This window comes from Neolamprologus multifasciatus, chromosome 6, assembly GCF_963576455.1.
Source record: "Neolamprologus multifasciatus chromosome 6, fNeoMul1.2, whole genome shotgun sequence".
In the NCBI taxonomy this organism is placed as follows: Eukaryota; Metazoa; Chordata; class Actinopteri; order Cichliformes; family Cichlidae; genus Neolamprologus; species Neolamprologus multifasciatus.
The window spans coordinates 24,605,428-24,627,458 of NC_140444.1; the positions used below are offsets into that span (position 1 = coordinate 24,605,428).

A 22,031-nucleotide genomic window follows, 5' to 3' on the forward strand; every position below is an offset into this window, starting at 1 on the left:
TATAGTTGTATAGACAGTGAACGCATCACAGCCAGCCTGTTGTCAGGCGAACCGCCGCTAACCTTACCACCCGCCTGCGGCTAAGTTAGACTGTATCCTGGGTCTGGCATCGTTTTCCCTACGACTGGAGAGTAAGACGAGCATCACCACTCCCTCACGGTAAATACTGCCCAACGCATCAGCTACTCGTACGAAACTTAAAGTAGGTTAGCGTGGTGTTGCTAGCTACCAGTCAGACGAATGACAATGACAACCTGTTGTCTGAACCGGGTCATTTGGGGGAATTTAGAAGCCGGTATGCTCCTTTACGTAATTAATATCAAAAGTGGCTCACTACCACTTCGCTAGCATCAACATGCACCGCTTTCAAACGCCCCGTTAAACTCCCAGAGTGTCTGTAAATAAACTGAATGACCACGTATGTCCGAACTTAGCATTAGCATCAGTGCTAGCCATTGTTTTGGCTGTAGGAGCGGGGGCTCTTCTCTCATACCTACTCGGCGCTTTTATTGTTGGATGTTAATTTGCATTTAGCGATGACCCACGATTAACTAATCATGTCTTGCACTGAGCAATAGATTACTCTGCTTGTAGCAGAGTACTTCCTCAGTGGCTCCAAAAACGTGGTCACTGCCACTGTCACTGTGACAGACGGCAGTGAAGTGCATCTGCAACATGAGTCCAACTCAGGAACCAAAATCCATCAAATCCAAAGTTCAATATAAGTTAGAGGTGTTGGAATAACTTATTTGCCTGTAATATTCACGTGCATTTATTCACTGTGTCATAAAAGTGTTGGTTAAATTGTGTATTTTAGCACTAACATATATCAATTGAACACAATATACTCCATGTCCATAAAAACAACGACAACAAACATATTAATAATAATAAAAATTAGACTTAAAAATGCTCTTTTTCATAAAGGTTATAATTAGGGCTGGATCAGCTATCACTGACGTATTCCTTAGTGATGCTGCAACAGGCCCAGACTGCTGTAGGACCTCATGTGATGCACTCAGCACTTCTTCTTCACTCACCTCTTTTCACTCCCTAAATGTTTATATAGTGCTTGTCCTTAAATTTGTGTGTTCTCTCTCCCATAGTGTACCTTTTGTCCTGTCTCCCTCCAACTGTCACAAAAGTGCTTGCTCATAGTCGCTTGATTGCTCCAATACTGTAGGGTCCTATCTTACAGTACCTTGAGCCAAACGTTATCGCTATGTAAATAAATCAGAATCAAAGTAATAATCTGCTCGTGTATGCGAAAGGGAGGACAAACATAAGAAGCTGTTCTCAGTTTGATGCTGTTTAGTGCTTCAGAATAAGACTGGATTCTGTTGTAAAAAGTGCCCTCTTTCATTCAAAACAAAACAAAACAAAAAAACTGAATTAGATTAGCTTCTGCTTAATGAGCTGTAGCCACACCAATGCACTAATAATTTAGCTTCTTAGTTTATTTTTTCATTTATACTTCAGGTAAACACGAATACAGATATGTTGCCTGCATCTTTTGGCTTTTCCTTTTAGTAGATGCCACAGTGGATCATCTGCCTTTGTCACACCCAACCCTCTGCATGTTCTCCTTCATGAATCTACTCTGTGGCTTTCCTGTTTTCTTGTTCCCGGGCAGCTCCATCTTTAACATCATTTTTCCCTCCTCTGCATATGTCCAAACCATCTCAGTCTTGCCTGTCTATCTCTGTCTTCAAACTGCTAAAACTCAGATGTACTGATGGTAAATGGCCTGTATTTGCATAGCGCTTTTACTAGTCCCCCTAGGGACCCCAAAGCACTTTACAGTCCAGTCATCCACCCATTCACACACACATTCACACACTGGTGGAGGCAAGCTACAGTTGTAGCCACAGCTGCCCTGGGGCAGACTGACAGAAGCGAGGCTGCCATATCGTGCCATCGGCCCTTCTGGCCAACACCAGTAGGCGGTAGTCTTGCCCAAGGACACAATGACCGAGATTGTCCGAGCCGGGGCTTGAACCGGCAACCTTCCGATTACAAGGCAAACTCCCAACTCTTGATCCACGATCGCCCTGATGTGCTCATTGCTAATCTGGTCCATTCTGGTCACTCCCAATGAAAACCTTAACATCTTCAGCTCTGCCTTCTATCTTTTAATTATCGCCACCAAACCGTACATCATCACAGGACTCACTGCATAGTGTGAACCTTCCCTTTCACTCTTACTAATAAAAGCTATTTGAATTCTGAAATGTGATTATCTAAGTAAAACTTCATCACAGGGTTTGTTCTTGTACAAGGTGGTGGTTTTAATATAATGAAAGCTGTACTTCCTCCACCTCTGTTAACTTACACTCCAGAATAGTTTTGTGGTCCTCGGGTCTTCAGGATATTTCTCGCACCGTAGTAATCTGTGAACCTTTCCCTGTTTATGTCCTAGAACATGTTTGGATATATCTGGGAGTATGTCTACACATCCTTCCTGAGATACTGGTTGAAATGGCTCATCAGACAAGTAACGGGGACATGTGAGCTGCAGAGAATATGCTCTGGACACAAGCCAGGGGCAGCCAGGACTACAAAAGCAGGTGCGTTAAATCATCCCAAATCTGCTCTACGTCTGCATCCAAGTATACATTTTCTCTGCAGTGTTAATGTGCTTCTCGTGTCCTCCTGCAGAGTACTCTCTTCAGTCATCAAAGAACAAGGTAAGAACCTTCTACCACTGTTGGCTTTTCTTTCGTGCTTACCATCAGTAGTTCTGAACTAATTGTTTTATATTGTTAAAAGACAAACAGTGGGTCTGCACAAACATTAATTGGCAATGATCCTGATAATCTGTTCAGCTCCTCTGATTTCCTGTTGCGGCTCCTTAATGCTGGGGGTGTGTTTGTCTGATTTTGTTTTCACGTGGCTGCAATCAAATATCGTTGATGATCTTTGTATCAGATGTGCATTCTTTTTTTTTACAACATTTAGTTAAAATTTAGTTGTTAGTAGTTATTTGATATAGGCCATAATGGAAAAAAAAGTTAATATATTAGGTGCCGATGTACAAACCGGTACAAAGAAAATCCAAGTGCTGTCAGCCAAAAGGCAAACAACAGTTTAAATACATTTTGCAAGACAGTAATTGCTCTTTCTTTTTCTTTTTTCCTTTTTAAAGACTCACATTCTTAAAAGCTACAGCAGAAATAGCTTCTATAGGCGTGCGTGTGTGTTTTTTAGGACTCTTTTTCCAGTTTATGTTTCAGCACTGTCATAAATAAAATCTGTTATCTCACCACTTTTAGCACTGTCAGGCCAGTAAAAGATGTTGGGTGTCTAACATTTGAAAAAATATTTAATATTTGGAGACTAAGAATGTGTAGATAGATATGTGTAATAAACTCCTCATGACTGGAGCATTGTGGATTTTCAAGTAATCTGAAAGCTTTCCGAGCCCACAGATGTGGGAAGGAATCACCCTTTCCTTCACTATTGACCTCTTTATCTTTTATTGCGCAGTATATCCCCAGAATTTAATCATTGCTTTATCTTTCACTACCCTAGCCAAGTTTAGGTGAACTGATTACACATATCATGCCTGTGTATATGGCTTTGTAAGCATTTTCAGATCAATAGTCTGTGCAGGTGCAAGAAGAGATTAGCTGTGTCATCTTTTTCTTTTTCTGAGGTTGACTTTGAAAAAATAGTCATTTTCACTGTGGTTGTAAATGACCTAAAAGCATTTGTGCCAGATTTCTGTCTGGTAGCTCTCTGTGCTATAACTTTAGCATGCGCTCTTCCTCTGCAGGTTTTAAGAGGAGCGTTGGAAACCACTAAGGATAGCTTAGAGCAATGTGTGGATCAAATTATGAAAGCGAAGAACATCAAACCTGCAAAAGATCCCAAGTAAGGTTACTTTGCCTGTCAGCTGCAATTCTTTGATGTAAGAGTGATTTTTGAATGTGATTGAATTGATCTTCCGTTGCAGGTTCAAAGAGAGCCTCCACATCTGCCTGTTGCAGATAACAGGATACAACAGCTTGTATATATCTGTAGAAGACTTGAGAAAGGAAGTCTTCAGCTCAGACAACCCTGAACACGAGGCCATGCTTTTGAAGGTATGGATCCCTGCTCCTAGAGCAATAGCAGTGAAGCTGTGTCCATATGCACAGGCTTTCTGCTAAGATAAGACTTGAACCAAGATTTGTAAACTAAGGAAAAATGTGTTTTATTATTATTTCTGCACATTACTAAAAGTAGCATTTAGGATTTTTTTTTTTTTTTAAAAACATCAATTCACATAGTAAAGATAATACCACAGTCTAACATCATATCAGCATAGAAACACTGTAAGTTGTTGGATGGGAGTCTAAAATGCTGGCACAAGGTCATATTAGGCATCATTGTACTTCCAAGTTATTGTAGTAAACAGATTTGATCATGTGTTTGTTTGTGTTTGCATGTGTGTGTGTGTGTGTGTGTGTGTGTGTGTGTGTGTGTGTGTGTGTAGCTTTGGGACCTTTTGATGCCAAAAGTCAAGCTGGAGTCCAGGATAACCAAACAGTGGGGAGACATTGGATTCCAAGGGGAGGACCCCAAGACTGACTTCAGAGGGATGGGCCTGCTGGGGCTGATCAACCTCGTGTGAGTACAGTACCGGTGTAAAGGCCTTCAAACATCGAGTTCATTGCAAAAAAACAACAACACGAAATTCAGAATTTTTGGGGGATGTGAACTTGTCGTGTAACATTTATGTACACACCAACTCCTTTGTCATGAGGAGCTTGTTTTGCTTCGTTCAGCAGAAATAACTTGTGAGGGACATTATGACTCTCTTATGCCGGCTCTTCCACAGGAAATTCCTTTATTCAGTGTTGAAGTGCTTCTGGGTTTCCTCTATTTTCTTCCCCCTACATTTTAGCATTTTGCCTCTGTACCTATTGGCAAAGTCTAATCTGTGACATTTCTGTTTTTTGGACAATAAACAGTTTTTCCGGGAACGCCTGCTGCAGGTCATATTTGTGCAATCTGTCTGATTATAGATGCATGAACTTTGACACACATCAGCTCTTATAGGTTTTGTAATGAAGTTTGAGGATTGTTGGAAACATTTTTCCCCCATCAGGTGCTTTTTGGCTGAATTTGTTGAATGTTTATATTTAGTAGACTCTAATGGTTAAACCGATCCACACACAAGAAGCGACAACAGTACTTATCCTAAGATTATATTCCACTCAAGTTTTGATGAGAAATACTTTTAATTACCTCAGCTTACACAGATTATGAAAGGTGGTTGTAGATACAGCTCAAAGGGTACGTATAAGGTACACTGTTCCACTCCAAATCCATGGCTCAGTGTAACCCAACAGATAATTTTTAGGGTACAACAATAATTACTCACAAAACCTCACCAAGTAAGGTAGATGGGAGCCCCGGCAGAAACAAACACAAGAAGGAGAGGGCTTTGAACCAACAAGATTCAGGCTTCACCTATAAAATAATATTTGAAACAAAGACTGTAAAGAAGGACTGTCAGTAACTCCCAACTCAGCGAAAAATAATTAAACAGTGCTAGAGATAGCAACTAAAGACAAAAGTGGTGCTGATGGAGTAGAGGTGGCTGTTTTACCACCTCTGACTTTAAATGCATGCAGGTTGGCTTCTACAGCCAGTCAGCTGTAGGAGGGGTTTAAAAGAAAAGAAGAGAATGTTAATGAGGATTATAAAAAGAAACAGTCAGTGCACTGTCATAACACCTCCTCCTCCAAGTATTGAATAATGAGCCAGCAGAACCAGTATTCAACAGGACGAAGAGAGCGTGACAGCATGTCAGACAGACTTGACTTTGAGGCTGAAGGACTTTAAAGGCAACCCCCAACACGTCAGTCACTCGTTTGACTTGTTCTTTCGACTGATGATGACAAGAGGACACAAAATGACAAGCGATGTGTCAAATTAGTAAAGCAGCACCAGTCAAACACACATTAACTTTATTTTTAAAAGCTGTAGGTCAGAATGATGTGACCTCAACATGTTTAATCATGCAGACTCTGTTTGACGTCATGTTTATTGGTTAACAAGAGACCGTAAATAAACTCTTAATTTGTTTGGCTCTTTGCAGTTTTTTCAGTGAAAACTACACAGCGGAGGCTCGGCAGGTGTTGTCTCATGCAAACCATCCTAAACTAGGGTAAGAGACCTTCGATTCATATACCTTCCACTGGTGTTTGTATCACATGATGTAGACTTTATTCGTTTTTTGAAATTACGTTTTCCGTATGCACAGTATGTCATTTCTACAGTGCACTTTATACTTTTTTAAAGGTATTCCTATGCAATAGTTGGGATCAACTTGACAGAGATGGCTTACAGCCTGCTAAAGAGTGGCGCTTTGAAACCACATTTCTACAACGCAGTGCAGGGCACGCCTGAGCTCCAGCACTTTCATCAGCTGTACTGTGAGTAGTCGAATCACACTGCTTTTTGTTCTGTGCGTCTGATTCTACACTCACCGGTGGCTTCATTAGGTGCAGTCTCAAGATTGCTAATCTTGGGTTGGACCCCTCTCTGGCTTCACAGCTGCTGTAATTCTTCATGGCAATGAAGTGCTGGAAACATTTCTCAGATTTTGGCCCATATTGACATGATGGCGTCACACAGTTTGACTGTGACAGTGGATTTTTGTACAGTGACCTCAATGTCATGTGTCAATTCAATTCAATTCAATTTTATTTATATAGCGCCAAATCACAACAAATGTCGCCTCAAGGTGCTTCATAGATACAGAGAAAAGCCCAACAATCATATGACCCCCTATGAGCAAGCACTTTGGCGACAGTGGGAAGGAAAAACTCCCTTTTAACAGGAAGAAACCTCCGGCAGAACCAGGCTCAGGGAGGGGCGGCCATCTGCTGCGACTGGTTGGGGTGAGAGAAGGAAGACAGGATAAAAGACATGCTGTGGAAGAGAGACAGAGATTAATAACAGATATGATTCAACACAGAGAGGTCTATTAACACATAGTGAGTGAGAAAGGTGACTGGAAAGGAAAAACTCAATGCATCATGGGAATCCCCCGGCAGCCTACATCTATTGCAGCATAACTAAGGGAGGATTCAGGGTCACCTGGTCCAGCCCTAACTATATGCTTTAGCAAAAAGGAAAGTTTTAAGCCTAATCTTAAAAGTAGAGATAGTGTCTGTCTCCCGAATCCAAACTGGAAGCTGGTTCCACAGAAGAGGGGCCTGAAAACTGAAGGCTCTCCCTCCCATTCTACTTTTAAATACTCTAGGAACAACAAGTAGGCCTGCAGAGTGGGAGCGAAGTGCTCTAATAGGGTAATATGGTACTACAAGGTCATTAAGATAAGATGAGGCCTGATTATTTAAGACCTTGTATGTGAGGAGCAGGATTTTGAATTCAATTCTGGATTTAACAGGAAGCCAATGAAGGGAAGCCAAAACAGGAGAAATATGCTCTCTCTTTCTAGTCCCTGTCAGTACTCTTGCTGCAGCATTTTGGATTAACTGAAGGCTTTTCAGTGAGTTTTTTGGACATCCTGATAATAATGAATTGCAGTAGTCCAGCCTGGAAGTAATAAATGCATGAACTAGTTTTTCAGCGTCACTCTGAGACAGGATATTTCTAATTTTAGAGATGTTGCGCAAATGGAAGAACGCAGTCTTACATATTTGTTTAATATGTGCGTTGAAGGACATATCCTGGTCAAAAATGACTCCAAGGTTCCTCACAGTGTTACTGGAGGCCAAGGTAATGCCATCCAGAGTAAGAATCTGGTTAGATACCATATTTCTAAGCTTTTCAGTGCCGAGTACAATGACCTCAGTTTTATCTGAGTTAAGAAGCAGAAAGTTAGTGGCCATCCAAGTCTTTATGTCTTTAAGACATTCCTGCAGTTTAACTAATTGGTGTGTGTTATCTGGCTTTATGGACAGATAGAGCTGGGTGTCATCTGCATAGCAGTGAAAATGTATGCTATGTCTTCTAATGATGCTGCCTAGGGGAAGCATGTATAATGTAAACAGAATTGGTCCTAGCACTGAACCCTGTGGAACTCCATAATTAACCTCAGTGTGTGAAGAGGACTCTCCATTTACATGCACAAATTGGAGTCTATTAGATAGATATGATACAAACCACTGCAGTGCAATACCTGTAATACCTACAGCATGTTCTAATCGCTCTAACAGGATATTATGGTCAACAGTATCGAATGCTGCACTAAGGTCAAGAAGGACAAGCACAGAGATGAGTCCACTGTCAGAGGCCATAAGAAGATCATTTGTAACCTTCACTAAAGCTGTTTCTGTGCTGTGATGAACTCTGAAACCTGACTGAAACTCTTCAAATAAACCATTCCTCTGCAGATGATCTGTTAGCTGTTTGACAACTACTCTTTCAAGGATTTTTGATATGAAAGGAAGGTTGGAGATTGGCCTATAATTAGCTAAGACTGCTGGGTCTAGAGATGGCTTTTTGAGTAAAGGTTTAACTGCAGCCACCTTGAAGGCCTGTGGTACATAGCTGATTATTAGAGATAGGTTGATCATATATAAGATCGAAGAATTAATCAATGGCAGGACTTCTTTGAGCAGTTTTGTAGGAATGGGGTCTAAAAGACACGTTGATGGTTTGGAGGAAGTAATTATTGAAGTTAACTCAGAAAGATCGATTGGAGAAAAAGAGTCTAACTTAACATCAATGGAACTAAGAGTAGCTGTAGATAATATTACATCTGTGGGATGATTATTGGTAATTTTTTCTCTAATGATAAAAATTTTATTTGTGAAGAAGTTCATGAAGTCATCACTAGTTAACGTTAAAGGGATGGTTGGCTCAAAAGAGCTCTGACTTCAAGAAGCCACTTTGAGATGGTCTGAGCTTTGTGTCATAATGTGTTATCTGCTGGAAGCAGCCATCAGTAGATGGTTACACTGTGATCATAATGGGGTGGACATGGTCAGGAATAATACTCAGGTAGGTTGTGGTGTTTAAATGATGCCCAGCTGGTACAAAGGAGCCAAGAAAATGTGCCAAGGAAATATTACACCACCACCAGCAGCCTGAGGTGGGATCCAAACTTTCATGGTATTTTTGCCAAGTTCTGAATGTTGCAGCAGAAAGTGAGACTCATCAGATCAGGCGACATTTTCCAATTTTCTTCTGTTGTCCAATTTTGGTGACCCCTGAATATTTCCTCCCTTTTAAACTCAAAGATGGTTGTGTGGAAAAATCCCAGCAGATCAGCAGTTTCTGAAACAGACCAGTCCATCTGGCACTGCTATCCAGTTCACATTTAAAGTCACTTAAAAAGTCACTTAAGTCACAATTTGAACTTCAGTAGGCCACTTGGAGCATGTCTACATGCCTAATTGAGTTGCTGCCATGTGATCAGCCAATTAAATGTGCAGTAATGAGCAGTGTACTGAACAGGTGTATTTAAGGAAGTTGCCTGGTGAGTGTATACAAACAAAAACATTTTCTGATAGAAGGTAAATTTTTCAAAAATGTGTGTCTTTCCTCCTTACAGGCTATCTGGCGTATGAATTCGATAAGTTCTGGGTGGCAGAAGAACCCGAGAGCATCATGCAGTTCAACCAATACAGAGAAAAATTCCATAACATAGTCAGGACACACCTACAGGACCCTGGTGTGTGTCTCACATTGACTGTCGGCTCCAAGAACTAAAAGCGTTTTTCACGATGTTACGATTGGTAGAAGGAGAAGCAGGAAAGTTCCTCGTAAACGTAGCTGAGCATTAAAACCCTAAACGCAGACTGAATACTGTTCGGCCCCTCCAGACAAGATCCAGACCAATAAATCCTCTTGTGTTTGGTTTTGTGGTTCATTCATAATGCACGTATCATTGTTGTAATGATATTTCAAGTTTCTCAAACTGAGCACAAATCCAACGCCCTGTACCTCAAAAACAACCATTCCAGAGGGCTTTCGATCACAAAGAGGACTGTAGAGAAAGTAACGGATCCGTCGTTTTGTGAGGCTTTAAGCACTTTGAGTGAGCAAGCAGCCAAATTGTTATATTTAAAGACAGGAAAGGACAGAAGTCCTGCTCAGGAATTTGAAGTTTATGTTAAGAGATAATGGCTAAAACTTGATGTGAGGAGTGATTTCCACTTAATTTTTCCTCTTGTGGTGCTGTCAGCTTAAAAGTCTTGCATGATTTAACGTGTCCCCACTGATGTCATTGATCTGTACTGTAAAATGTACTGTTAGTGATGTGGAACTCTAAACTATACTAAGCTCCTGTTTTCATAACGTTGTGTATCTTTAGACTGATGCTGAATTTTTATGACCTGATCTTTTTATGCCGTGGGTTTACATTTGAGGAATGTATGTAACGACTCACATCTCACTCACTCAAAGTTAGTAAATGCAGATTTGTTTTGAAATGTGCTTCGTGTCCATGTGTTTAAAAGGCAAAAACAAACCACAACAGTTTGTGTAAAACAAGTCTGGTAAATTCAGGACCTGCATAAACACATCCTTTTATGCTTTATTATGGGTACCAGTCGTTCAGTGTAAAGGCACACTGCTTTAAGCTAGCTAACGTATAAAACTGACAGGTTTAGTCATACAGGGCACAGTGCAAACTTGGCATGTTTCTGTAATATTCCCTTCCATGACATCTGGAATGGACTCACTGTGGCAAATTATAAATATAAAAGGAGAAGGCTGTGTCTCCTCATGCGCATAAAGTCAATACTTTTTCAGGAGGCAATCCTTTTTCAACAAAGGATTTCCGCCTTTCTCACCACAGGACAGTGGATTTGTTAAATAAGGCTAACACAAGAAATTATTGTTACTAGGGTTTCCTCATTGAGGTGCCAGTCTGGTTGTGGTTCAGGTATTACAGTCAAACTTTGAGGAATCTCAATTAGCCACTTCGATCCTCTGCTTTGTGACCATCATGGCTCGTTTGATTTGTTCGAAGGAGACGAACATCACGATGTTCCACGATCCCAACCTCAGGAATGAGGGCACGAATCTACAAAATGGAAAAAGTGAAGAGTGAAAAAATGAAATTGTGTGTCATGCAATGCTGCAATTTTTTTTGGATTGATACCAATACCAATACTTTTAACTTCTAATGTTATTTAGAGGAGAGCATAATAATGATTTATGAGATGAATCATCAATTTTTAATGACCACTGGATTACTTTACTCAATAATGAGTTAACACACCTCTCATTTCACCTTTTTTTTTTTTTTAAAGCCGCTATAGAGTAGAAGGATCAGTCAACACAAAAACACTCAGACATTTTTCATATTGTATGCCTGAAGAATATTTTTCCTTTTATCCCGATTTAATTCACTGGGCTCCATACTGAACGTGCAGGAAATAAAAGTATCGATACTATCGATATTTGGATCTCTTGATCGTTGGCGGCGCAGGTGAAGAGGCTTACCCTTTGTAGAATGCTGTTGGCCCCTCTTTAGTTAACATGGTCCAGGCACAGTTAACGGCGCTCTTATACTGGCCCGGTGGTGAGTTCATGTATCTCGTCTTTACCACGTCTACCGGGGAGGCGATCACTGTGGTAACGAAGCCGGCGCCAAACGCAGACACAAAGTGGCACGGCAGATTGTCTGAGGACAGAGTTGGGGAAAAGATTACAATACGGTCTTTGTTCTAAGCTGTGCGACATAGAAAAACATGTCAGTGGATTGTGCAATCGTCTGAATGGGGCAATATAAGTTCTAGAGATAAATGCTAATATATTGCTATTGTACTCACTGCACCATAAAGAGAAAATACACTGTGTCCTGTACTGTAGGAGCCTGTTGTGCTGGTATCAGTTAAAGAGGTGAGAGGGTGTGTGGATTTTTTGCCCAATCAGCAGTCTCCCGGGGACTCTGTTTTTGTGAATGTGTGTGTGTGGGTTTGTGTAGCTCAGGCAAACAACTGTGAGCTGACCTCACCTGACAACAGCTTGTGTCTAAGAATGGCCTCCTTTATCAGGTCGTATGTAACCAGCTCTGTGCAGTTTACCAGGGCGTTTCTTGTGATGTTGGGTAATGTTCCTGAGGGAAACGGATACTTTAATCATTATTGATAAAGGATGTTTTGGTTTGTCTTTTTTAAATAATGGGCATCACTCAAAGAAGGTACCTTTCCAGAGCCCACGCAGGCCCTCGTGTTGGAAGATGTGTCTGTAAGCCTGCATGGTGCTGCTGTAGCGGCGGGCCACTCCGTCCAGATTCATCTGGGCTTGGAATCGAACCTTGACCACGTCGGTGGGCTGCGCAAAGGACACCGCCATGGCGCCTGTGGTGCAGCCAGCCAGGATACGTACCAGTACACTAGGGTCTGGAGAGAAGGAAAGACTTAGTTATTTTAATAACAGGCTTGAGAACTTATCATTTTAGTATCAGTTTTAACAAGGAAGATAAGAAACGGATTCAACAACCCAGACTGTGAGAATCCTTTATCGCTTTCAAGAGGGAGATAACACTTTCCCTAAATCTTGTTTAACTTATCAGATTTGAAAAGCCTCTGTTCTGCGTAAATTATCTATTGCATGTTTGTCTGCAAGACATAGCCTTCCTTCACTCTCCCCACTTTTTTTATTTTTAAAATGAAGCTTTCCTTCATCTGAATTCCTTATCTAAGGGAATATAAGACCGACTGCATCTATCTGATAAACATCTTTTTGATTTTTGACAGCTGGATATTAAATCTCGAAATCACGACTGTCACCAGTAAGAACAATTATGAAGGTTTAATGAACTTAACCAAAAAATAAATGAAAAGGCAACAACTTACTGTCTTTGCCACCGGTGTAGAAATTTTTAACGTTGTCATAGAGGCCGATTCTGACGGAGGCAAAGCACAGCTGTCTCTGCAGCCCAGCAACCAGACCATTATACAGAGACTTGGGCCCTTCTGTTCGGATCATGGTGCTGATGGTCCCAAACACCCCTCTGTAGCGGATGTCCCCCACTGCCTTCTTCTCTCCTTGAATCTGGGGTCACACATTGTCCTCAAAGTTAAAACCAGCTTTACGGAGCAGCAGCAGAAAGCTTAAGACCAAACGGTTCAGAAAGGTGAAGAAGTTTGACCGAAGGGTGCTGAAGTGGACAAAGTTGACTTCTTCGTCAATAAGGCAAACATCACGCTGTGTCCCACAGTAGGCTACAGCAAAGCAAGACCGGCTAAAGATCATATTGATAGCACAGTTAGTACCTGTAGTCTGACTTTGGCTGTGTCCAGAGGGAATGTGACCATGTCGGCTATACAAGCTGCTGCTCCAGCACTCGCCATCTTCACACCCAAAGGAGGAGGAACGTCTGAGGGTTTAAGTCCTACCATGTTTCCTACTGCTGGGACGACAGGTATGCATCCACGCAGAGAAATACCAATTAAAACACACAAAAAAATCAGTGTAAGGTTCTCTTCTGGAAAGCAACCACATAAACATTAACCTCTTGTACAAATCATTTGTCTGTTTAAATGAAAAGTTAATCAATAATCAAAGTGGACTGATGCTCAAGACATGAAACACACTTACAATTGTGGTCTGAAATTAAAATTTCCTTTTGATCCTCGGGTGGGTTTTTTGGTACCGAGCAGGATGCGATTGGTCAGATTAAAATCCACACCGGGCCCCACTCAGCAGGAAGGAAAGACTCATCATTTGCTGTGGTTTTATGTTTTCTGGCTGGTGTTTTTATGACATCCTCTGAGAGGCGTTACTGTGTACTCCTGTACACCTGGGTCAACTCAAAGTCCACAGACTGTCAGAAAGTCAATGTTCAAGTCACCTCACACAGAAAAACAACCATATAACTTCCCCGTTTTTCGAGTGTGTGAAACTCACGATTATTTCCATCCAAATTTCCACAGGTGTCATTAATTGATGACGATCTTTCTAAACATTATGTTCATGCTTTCAAATATAGTCTGTGGAGTGTGCATTTTCTTTCATTTCACTTGGTAGAATTTGTTTATCAGCGGATTTTTCTTCTATCCAGGATCTGTAACCGACTTTAATATTGTTTCAATAATTATTTAACTGTTCAGATGAACTGTGTGCCACAAGCAGCAGCGATAACAGATCGGTGTCAGGGTTCACCAGAGGCTCGTCTCCCCTCTCAGCCAATGACAGCAAAAAGCTTGTGATCAACAGCGTTCGGAGCTGACCGGCTAAATCAAGATATGTTCCACAGACTTTATGGTTGAGCCTCACAGCAAATTACCCCTCTGTGCTATCAGCAGCATTGTTGTGTCATACAGTTTTTGCTCTGTTACCCCTCATTTATGATTTCTATTATCTGTCTCAGTCTAACAGCTTTTACATTTCATGTTAAAGATGTGCTTTTTTTGGGCTGGGGGGCAGAAGTGGGAGTGTGGTGACGTCAGCTGGCGACTGAAGTTCACAGTGAAGCTGATAAGAACTTTACATCACACCATGTTTGGCCTCTCAGCAGTTTGCCAGCAGTCGCTCCTGTTCATAACATCACACATGGTGTATGTACGTAACAGTATGGAAAATGTAGATTCTTAGAAAAAGAGCAAAGACAAGAAAAACATTGAGAATTATTCCCACATAACGTTTACTAATGCTGTCCCATTCGACAGCCCTATGTTAAAACTATTGCCATTAAGTTTATAATCATCAGGTCTCTTTTGTCATCAAATTTTTAGTTTTTAAACATTTTTTCTACATATTGGTTTGAGCACACCACAAACTACCCTCTACAAGACTGAATAAATACCCCTGAAAAACTGTTTCAACTAAAGCTTAACAACCTTCGTTAAATTAGATTCATTGCAGTGTTGTATTAAACTGCAATACTTATAGTTACACTGAGTATTTCCAGTTCAATTCAGCCCTTTTTTGTTTATACGGTGATGTTCAGAGAGCTTACAGATATATCTCTATATTTAAAGAGCTTATATGTGCTTTTCATCATTACAGGAGGGACTGGAGCCTAACCCAGGATACTCAGGGCAAGATGCAGGGTATACCCTGGACAGTGTGACACAGGGCTAACACAGACCGACAGCAATTCAGTGAAGTTACAATCCCTGATGAGCCTAACCCCACACATGTATGTGAGGGGAAAACAGAGAACCCACAGAACATGCAATCTCCACGCAGAGAAGCCCCAGGAACTTACTGCTGTGAGGCAACAGTGCTAACCATGGCATGAAAAGGCATGAAATTGCAAAAAGTAATGGCAATGTAAAACGTACACTAATAATAAACACTGCAGATTAAAAAATGTTGGGTTGAGTTAGATAAATAGAACTGAATGGAGAAACTCAAGCCTTTTCTGTTCCTCCCTATATAAGATAATTATAAATCACAGCTGAAATGCCCGTTCATGTGTGTATGTACTTATGATGGTGAACATTAGAGGGGGTGTAAGAAAATACAAATCAAATGTATTTGAAGAGCCTGAAGAAAACAAATTCTAATAGATTAATTATTTATAGCTCTATCATTTGTCTGAGAAGAGACAATCCTTACACTCAGCAGAAAGTCCTGCTGTAAATGAGCTCAGTGAGCTGTGATTGGTTAACCTGGGCCACAGCCCCACTGTGTGCAGTCCAGGAGGGAGAAAGAGACGAACTGTTACTGAGTAAAAGAGTACACATTCATGTACTCTTTCACCACAGACAATCAAAAACACCGAACAACCCAGCTGCACAGAGTAGTACAGTAATCTGTTACCAACAGTATTTCAGGAACTGCTGGTCTACAGCGATTTTCCCCACACAGCCATCTCTAATTTTTGCAGATAAAAAAAGGAGAAAATATTCAGCGAGCAGCAGTTCTCTGGTCAGAAATGCCAGAGTTTACTGTGCTCAAACGGCCTTCACAGTCACCAAAGTTCAGTTCAGCAGAGCAACTTTGGGATTAGGTGGAACAAAAGATTCAGATCATGGATCAGCTGTGTGATGCCATCATCTCAACATGGACCAAAATCTGTGAGGAATGTTTCCAGCACATTCTTGAATCTCTGTCATGGCGAATTGAGGCAGCTCTAAAGACCAAAGGGGATCGAAACCGGTACTAGGATACCTAATAAAGTGTACAGCGAGTGTATGAACAGCCCTTTGGCGATGCAGTTGGTGTTTAGGGTGGATTAATGGAGATCAGCATGTTAACCAATCTTCCACCAGATGGCAGTATCACTCCTTGTTTTCAGACTGTAGGCGCTCAGCAATATGAGGTCAGTGAAAGAAGAAGAAAGAGGACTGGAAGCATTTTACTGTGCAGCATTGAACCATTCAAACTGTAACTTTAATAGGATGGAGTGATATACAATGCATCAGAACCCAGAGTAATAAATTAAACACTGGGCGTTTACAATCGAAAGTATTCACAAAAAACAACTTTAATTAAAAAAAAAAAAAAGCAACGTAAAAATGTACAGAGCATAAAGATAAAAAAGTTTTAAAAAAGCAAAAACAAAACAGCCAGCCTGAAGGCAAGGAAACACATCTTAGTGGATTTTGCTGTAAACATAAAGAGAGTGCAGACTCTTAACGGCATCTTAGTGTACTAATCATTTTCCTTGAACACACAACTTTTTTTGATTTCCTGAACCATCGACCAACACTTTTGTCTGTAGTAACGAGGCATGACTGGATTTCTTCTTAATTAAAAAAAAGAAAAGAAATTAAAACTGTTTATGTGGATCATTTTTCTCCTTTCCCCATCATTATTTTTATTAGTTTGATTATACAGGTTGGTTCCTACTAGTTATTATAACTGGATAAAATGAACTGGGGCTTTTAAAAGGATCGTATTTTGAAAGTTAACATCACGGAAGATTTCGTATGCATACAAATATGCATACGAAATTTGCCAAAGTGACACACTGTGTTAAATTTATAGAGGTGCTGAAAAGAGTTTACATGGAAATCCAGGAAAAATCACTCTTATGAATTTTCATGGGTTTTCTTTTGTGTTTTTCACATTTTCATCCACTGAGAAACAAAGAAATGTCTTCATTAGCAGTCAATGGAATTCGTAAAGTAAGGAAGCAACAAGTTTGATCGGATATAACGTTAGGTGATCGTACGCACTGCAGACTATTGATGTCCCAGTTTGGAACTGTACTGACATTTACATCTACATAGCCTAAGAGTAATAGAGATTACAGTATTAACACCTATGCGTGATATTTTATCAAGTACAGCTACGATGTACACGTGGATTTCATCTGAGCGAACCGTAATATTCATGTTCTGTTCCTTCTCAGCTGGACAGAGTCTAGTGATTGTTGTAAAAGTCTTTAATTTATTTTAAAATACATTGCTAAGAGAGGTTTTGGTCCCATTCATTCAGCTATTACTCACACACACACACACAGACACGCTTACCTTCATTCTCCTTACAAAACACCACTGATTTATACTCTTGTTTTCCTTTTAGGACAGTTCTTTAGTGATAACTCCTCACCCAGACAGCGAGATCTCATAGTCACTCGTTGACAACAGGGGGCGCCCGACTTTCTTGGCATTCTTGGCGTTGGTTATGCGAGCGGCCACGTCCACTGGATTCTCAAAGTACCGCACGAGAGCCTGCTCGGTGAGGACGGAAGCCAGGAACTGCTCGAACGTGATGGCCCAGTCTTTGTCGATGCTCGTGCTGTGAGGCAGGCCTCTGTCGTGAGGCCCCCCGCCGAGAGGCCGGTTGCTTCTCTCGCCGTTGGAGCCGCCGTCGCTGCGCACCAGCACTGTGTCGTCCGCGATGTCCTCGCACTGCAGCTTCTCGTCCATCTCGTGAGAGCCCGCGCTGAGCACCGAGTAAGATGACATTGAAGTGTCATCTTTGGTTTCGTCGTCTGAGATGAGCATAGCCGAGGAAGTGCCCGTGTCTTTAGGGGACGAGTCCTCAAGCTTGATGTCTTGCATAGGGGGCAGCTGCTCGCTGTATTCATCCCCCTTTCCCTCCTCACAGGGGCTCGGCTTATTCTCAAGACCTGCAGGGACAATAATGTCCCCCAGCTCCTGGACCTCCTGGGTGCCTTTAGGATCTAAAACGTCTCTCATGCACACGCTCGGCTCCGAGTTCCCCTCCTGGTTGTGGTCCTTTCTGAAAGAGGAGGAGAAGAGCTTTCCCACCTCTCCCATTTCCAGCAGCAGACTGGTGACCGTTGCTGTAGCGTGATAGAGCTCTTGCTCTGCCACATCTTCACTGAACATGCTGTAAAGGGTCTTGCAAAGCTCGATGAACTGGCTCTGCAGGACAGAAACATTAAAAACAGGTCACTGATGGCTGTGTCTTCACACTGCTGAGTCTTGTATGCAGCAAATGAAGTCTCACCTGGTTCAGTTTCGGCAGGTCTTTTGTGTTTTCCCGTTTAGGTCTCATCTCCTGGTTCCACAGTTTCAGGTAATGGCGGTAATCAGGAGTGTTCAGTTTCTTCACTGCAGAAATGGACAAAGAATGTGATCGTTCGCCAGCTTAAATCATACTTTCAATGTGAAAAGCATGAATAACACATTCAGACCTATATGCAGTAATAAATGTGACCATGTTATTTACCTTTTTCAGTTTTGAATGTCACTCTGACAAAACCATCATCCTTCTCATTTCTGCACTTTGAGTCATGGCCTGAGAAGAAAGAGGAAGGTTGAGGTCAAACAATTGTCTGGTTACAAATTCTAATTTCTTTTTTTTAAAGCATGCAGCAGCATTTGTAGTCCGGAGTTTGACTGAGCCAGTTCAGATCGACCTTTGCAAACCTAAGTCATTGTGTCATGTTCTGTTTAGAGATAAAGAGGCTTTCTCCTGGTGGCCCTTCCAGACAAGCTACACTTTTTAAGCCTTTTTCTACGGCACTGCATTAACAAAACGTCTTATTTTATAGAACTACATAGAGGCCGATGGAAACTCTTTTTCACAAGACTGCAGACAAGTATACACACTAGAAAGTTACCACTAAGTCATTTGACCACAGATTAGATCTGCGCCTGTGTACTTCTCTAAACGTCATAATAGCTAAGAGACTCATGCTCTACATATTCAAAAACAGCATAATGCTGTGGACCTTCACTCACTCACACAGTTGTATAGTTCTTATTTAGCGCTTTTCTACTCTATTTGAGCTTGTTGTGCTTTCTTACTACAAGCCTCATTCACATGCATTTATACAGCAGTTTTTTCCGATGCCCAACAGCTTTTGATCTAATAGATTGTAACTAGGGCAACTTGATGGATGCTCCACCTGCTGAAACACACGTGTAAACTTTCATTTGTGTTGCTGTTCCTTCATAACTGTCAGTGTGCACAACGTGCATCCAAAGCCTGTGGTGCCAAAGAAAACACAACCACACTATCACTTGCAAATCACATGATGTGAGGATCACGTGACTAAGCATAACCAGGACAGAAGTTTCACGTGCAAATATCATGAGAACCACGCCAAGTTATCATCATTATGTAGCATAATTCCTCACGCAAAAACAAAACAAATCTAAATCCCAACGAAAAGAACGAAACCTCACCGACGGATGTTTCCGGAGTGATGTCTTCAAAGAAGTACTGAGTGGCTTCAAATGCAGAGTCGGGTTCTTCTTGTTCATGAGTCATTTCTGTTAAAGAAGTTAGGATTTAAAATTCAACTTGACATCCTCAACACGTGGGATCGGACAATAAAAGCTTAAAACAACTGCTCCAGACTAGTTAAATGCACGAATAATGGACCTTTGGTTTCTATGACAAAATGTTATGAAAATCCAGAAATAAGGGTGCATTCAGCTAAAAGCTTTCAGGGTATAATTTATATCAACAGGGGGTTTATTAAAGCGGGCCCTTTAAAAAAAAAAAGCAATTTCCACAGTGAATGGAGAGAAAAAAAACACATAAATCAAGAAACATAACCATTTCTCTTTCCCATTTTCTGTACAGCTAGTGTGAAATCATTTTCAGACCTTCTAAGGTCACCACAATGAATCCAAACGCACTCACCGGGGAGGACATGCATCTTGTAGAGCAGCTTTAGCTTCTCAGTGAGGTCCCCGTGACACAGAACACCTACAAACAACCAAAAGCTTTAGAGATCTGCCACATTACACCTCCAACTACCTCCAAATTACAAAAACAATTTGCCAGCTGAACATCATCAGTCATGTTATAAGCTGTTAACTGTATAGAGATAATATTGAGAAAAATAAGAATTGATTAAAAGCTTACTGTACCTACCCAAACCAGTGATAAACTCTCTAAAGTTGATGAGGGCATCTGCGTTTTGGTCAAGAAGACGGAAGAAGCGTACAGCCAGGGGCTCCGAATGGGCTCCATTGGCCCAAGGGAACAGCAGGTTGAAGAGACCCTTAAACTGCTCCACGTCGATGCGGTACTGCTCCAGGTACGGCAGGCTGGGGTCATGGCGCTCTGTGGGGTTGCTGCTGCCGCCCCAGTAACAGCTGGTTAGGTGCTCCGCCTAAAGAAATTACGAAGAGGAGTTAAAAACTAAACGATAATTAGCTAATAACCCCCCCCCCCCCCCCCGCCCAAAAAAAAAAACAAAAAAAAAACACACATCTTATACCTTCTCATGTATTTTGTACCTGGGTTTATCGGAGACTTTAAGTGTAAATATATCTGTCTCTAAAGCTCATTGGGTCAACTGTAGCCAGTGCTACAGGCTACGAATAAAATGGACGTGACAGTCAACAAAAAAAGCTTGAGACATTTTTCATAGTGCATGTTTGAGGTGTATTTTTTCACCACCCCCTCTAAAGATTAATGTATTTAACACAATTCAGTGGACTACATACTGAACTTGGAGAGAAACAAAGTATTGATCCTGTTGCACTAGTATCAATCCAATACCAATACCAGTATTGGTATCAATGTTACTGATATTTGCAGCGATCGGCCCACCTCTACTACACAGACCTGTGGTATAAGCAAATTGTAAGCACAGCTTAAATCTACAGTCACTGGATTTGTCTTTAACTCACCTTGAAGAGCACGTAGAGCTCCTCCAACTCATCGATACTGAAGTCAGTCTCTGTTACAATGGTTCTGACCTGAAACATTATATAACCAAATTAAAAATAGAAGAGAGGAAATGAAATTCAGCGTAAATATAGGACAGACGATCAGATCACTCTACTGGCATTCTGCCCAAAAGAAACAATTAAAAACCTCTCAACACATTTACTTAATTCCAGATTCTGTAAGATGATCTCCTCACCACATTGCGTTTAGTTGTATCCTCGATGGTTTGGATGACCCTCAGTCTCTGTTTGAAACGCATCTGTTCAATCACGTCGGCACGAATGGAGCCAAATTTCTGACAGAAAGGAAAAAAAGTGAAATAGGTCAGCTTGGCTGTGGTAAAACGATGTTATCACAGCAAAACAAAAACAGAATCGCAAAAAATGGATTGTATCAGGTAAAAGTCCAAACAAATCCCATAAAAGTCTAAGTTCATATCTTCGGAGTGCATTCAGAGAACCAAAACCAAACTTCGAAACACGCTTCATGATCCAGGTTTATTACCTCGTAGGAGCTGCGCACGAGTTTGAAGATGTCCACCTCTGGGTGTGGTTCTCCATTGTCTGTGAGTAAAGAGTGCAAGTGAGGGATGGGTGGGAGGGTGCTGTCCTTATTGGTCACACTGTCCAGATACCTGCAATGAACAAGTTTGAAAAAGTCGGTGTCAAAAATGATAATCATGGCTGATTGACGTGTGTAAAAGATACTGAAACTAACAATTATTACTGATAAAGAAACACTAGAGAAAAATCACTCTTTTCTTACCTCCCCAGTACGGTCATGGCCTCCCCATCGTCCTTGCAGCCCAGCAGCTGGTGGATGTTGGCGTGCAGCACGGAGAGCGCCAGCTGAAAAATGACTTTGATTCCATCATAGAAGAAACAGTCGACCACCACCACCGCGCTCTCGAACGGCATGACGGACAGGAAGAGGGTGAGGAACCAGGAGAGCGAAATAGTGGAGATGACACCAAGGTCCTGCATGCAGTCGTAGAGCTGAGGAATGTACTCACGGGCCAGCTCCTCGAACACCCCCTGATCGACCAGAGCTCCTGT

General features: G+C 41.4%; 3 protein-coding genes across 4 annotated transcripts in view; 1 reads left to right on the forward strand and 2 right to left on the reverse strand.

Moving 5' to 3' along the window:
- elmod2 (ELMO/CED-12 domain containing 2) lies at nucleotides 1-16,386 on the forward strand. Its single transcript, XM_085162511.1, has 9 exons — nucleotides 1-159; nucleotides 2,420-2,567; nucleotides 2,659-2,687; nucleotides 3,776-3,873; nucleotides 3,956-4,085; nucleotides 4,478-4,611; nucleotides 6,089-6,157; nucleotides 6,292-6,425; nucleotides 9,518-16,386. Exons 2-9 carry the CDS (start codon nucleotides 2,423-2,425, stop codon nucleotides 9,673-9,675), a joined length of 897 nt encoding a protein of 298 aa, XP_085018637.1. The 5' UTR covers nucleotides 1-159; nucleotides 2,420-2,422; the 3' UTR covers nucleotides 9,676-16,386.
- ucp1 (uncoupling protein 1) lies at nucleotides 10,440-13,321 on the reverse strand. The gene is made up of 6 exons (XM_085162510.1): nucleotides 13,194-13,321; nucleotides 12,774-12,972; nucleotides 12,120-12,317; nucleotides 11,930-12,031; nucleotides 11,416-11,596; nucleotides 10,440-10,993 (listed from the first exon to the last, which is right to left on the reverse strand). Exons 1-6 carry the CDS (start codon nucleotides 13,317-13,319, stop codon nucleotides 10,879-10,881), a joined length of 921 nt encoding a protein of 306 aa, XP_085018636.1. The 5' UTR covers nucleotides 13,320-13,321; the 3' UTR covers nucleotides 10,440-10,878.
- The window catches only part of tbc1d9 (TBC1 domain family, member 9 (with GRAM domain)), a 21,877-nt gene continuing 16,068 nt past the window's right edge, over nucleotides 16,223-22,031 (reverse strand). For both annotated transcript variants that reach the window (XM_085162506.1, XM_085162505.1), the window contains exons 12-21: nucleotides 21,742-22,027; nucleotides 21,481-21,610; nucleotides 21,173-21,271; nucleotides 20,937-21,005; nucleotides 20,173-20,413; nucleotides 19,939-20,004; nucleotides 19,476-19,562; nucleotides 18,514-18,582; nucleotides 18,292-18,395; nucleotides 16,223-18,206 (exon numbers count right to left, since the gene is read on the reverse strand). In XM_085162506.1, coding sequence (XP_085018632.1) covers nucleotides 17,421-18,206; nucleotides 18,292-18,395; nucleotides 18,514-18,582; nucleotides 19,476-19,562; nucleotides 19,939-20,004; nucleotides 20,173-20,413; nucleotides 20,937-21,005; nucleotides 21,173-21,271; nucleotides 21,481-21,610; nucleotides 21,742-22,027 — 1,937 coding nt within the window. In that variant the 3' untranslated portion in view covers nucleotides 16,223-17,420. The remainder of the gene's footprint in view (nucleotides 18,207-18,291; nucleotides 18,396-18,513; nucleotides 18,583-19,475; nucleotides 19,563-19,938; nucleotides 20,005-20,172; nucleotides 20,414-20,936; nucleotides 21,006-21,172; nucleotides 21,272-21,480; nucleotides 21,611-21,741; nucleotides 22,028-22,031) is intronic.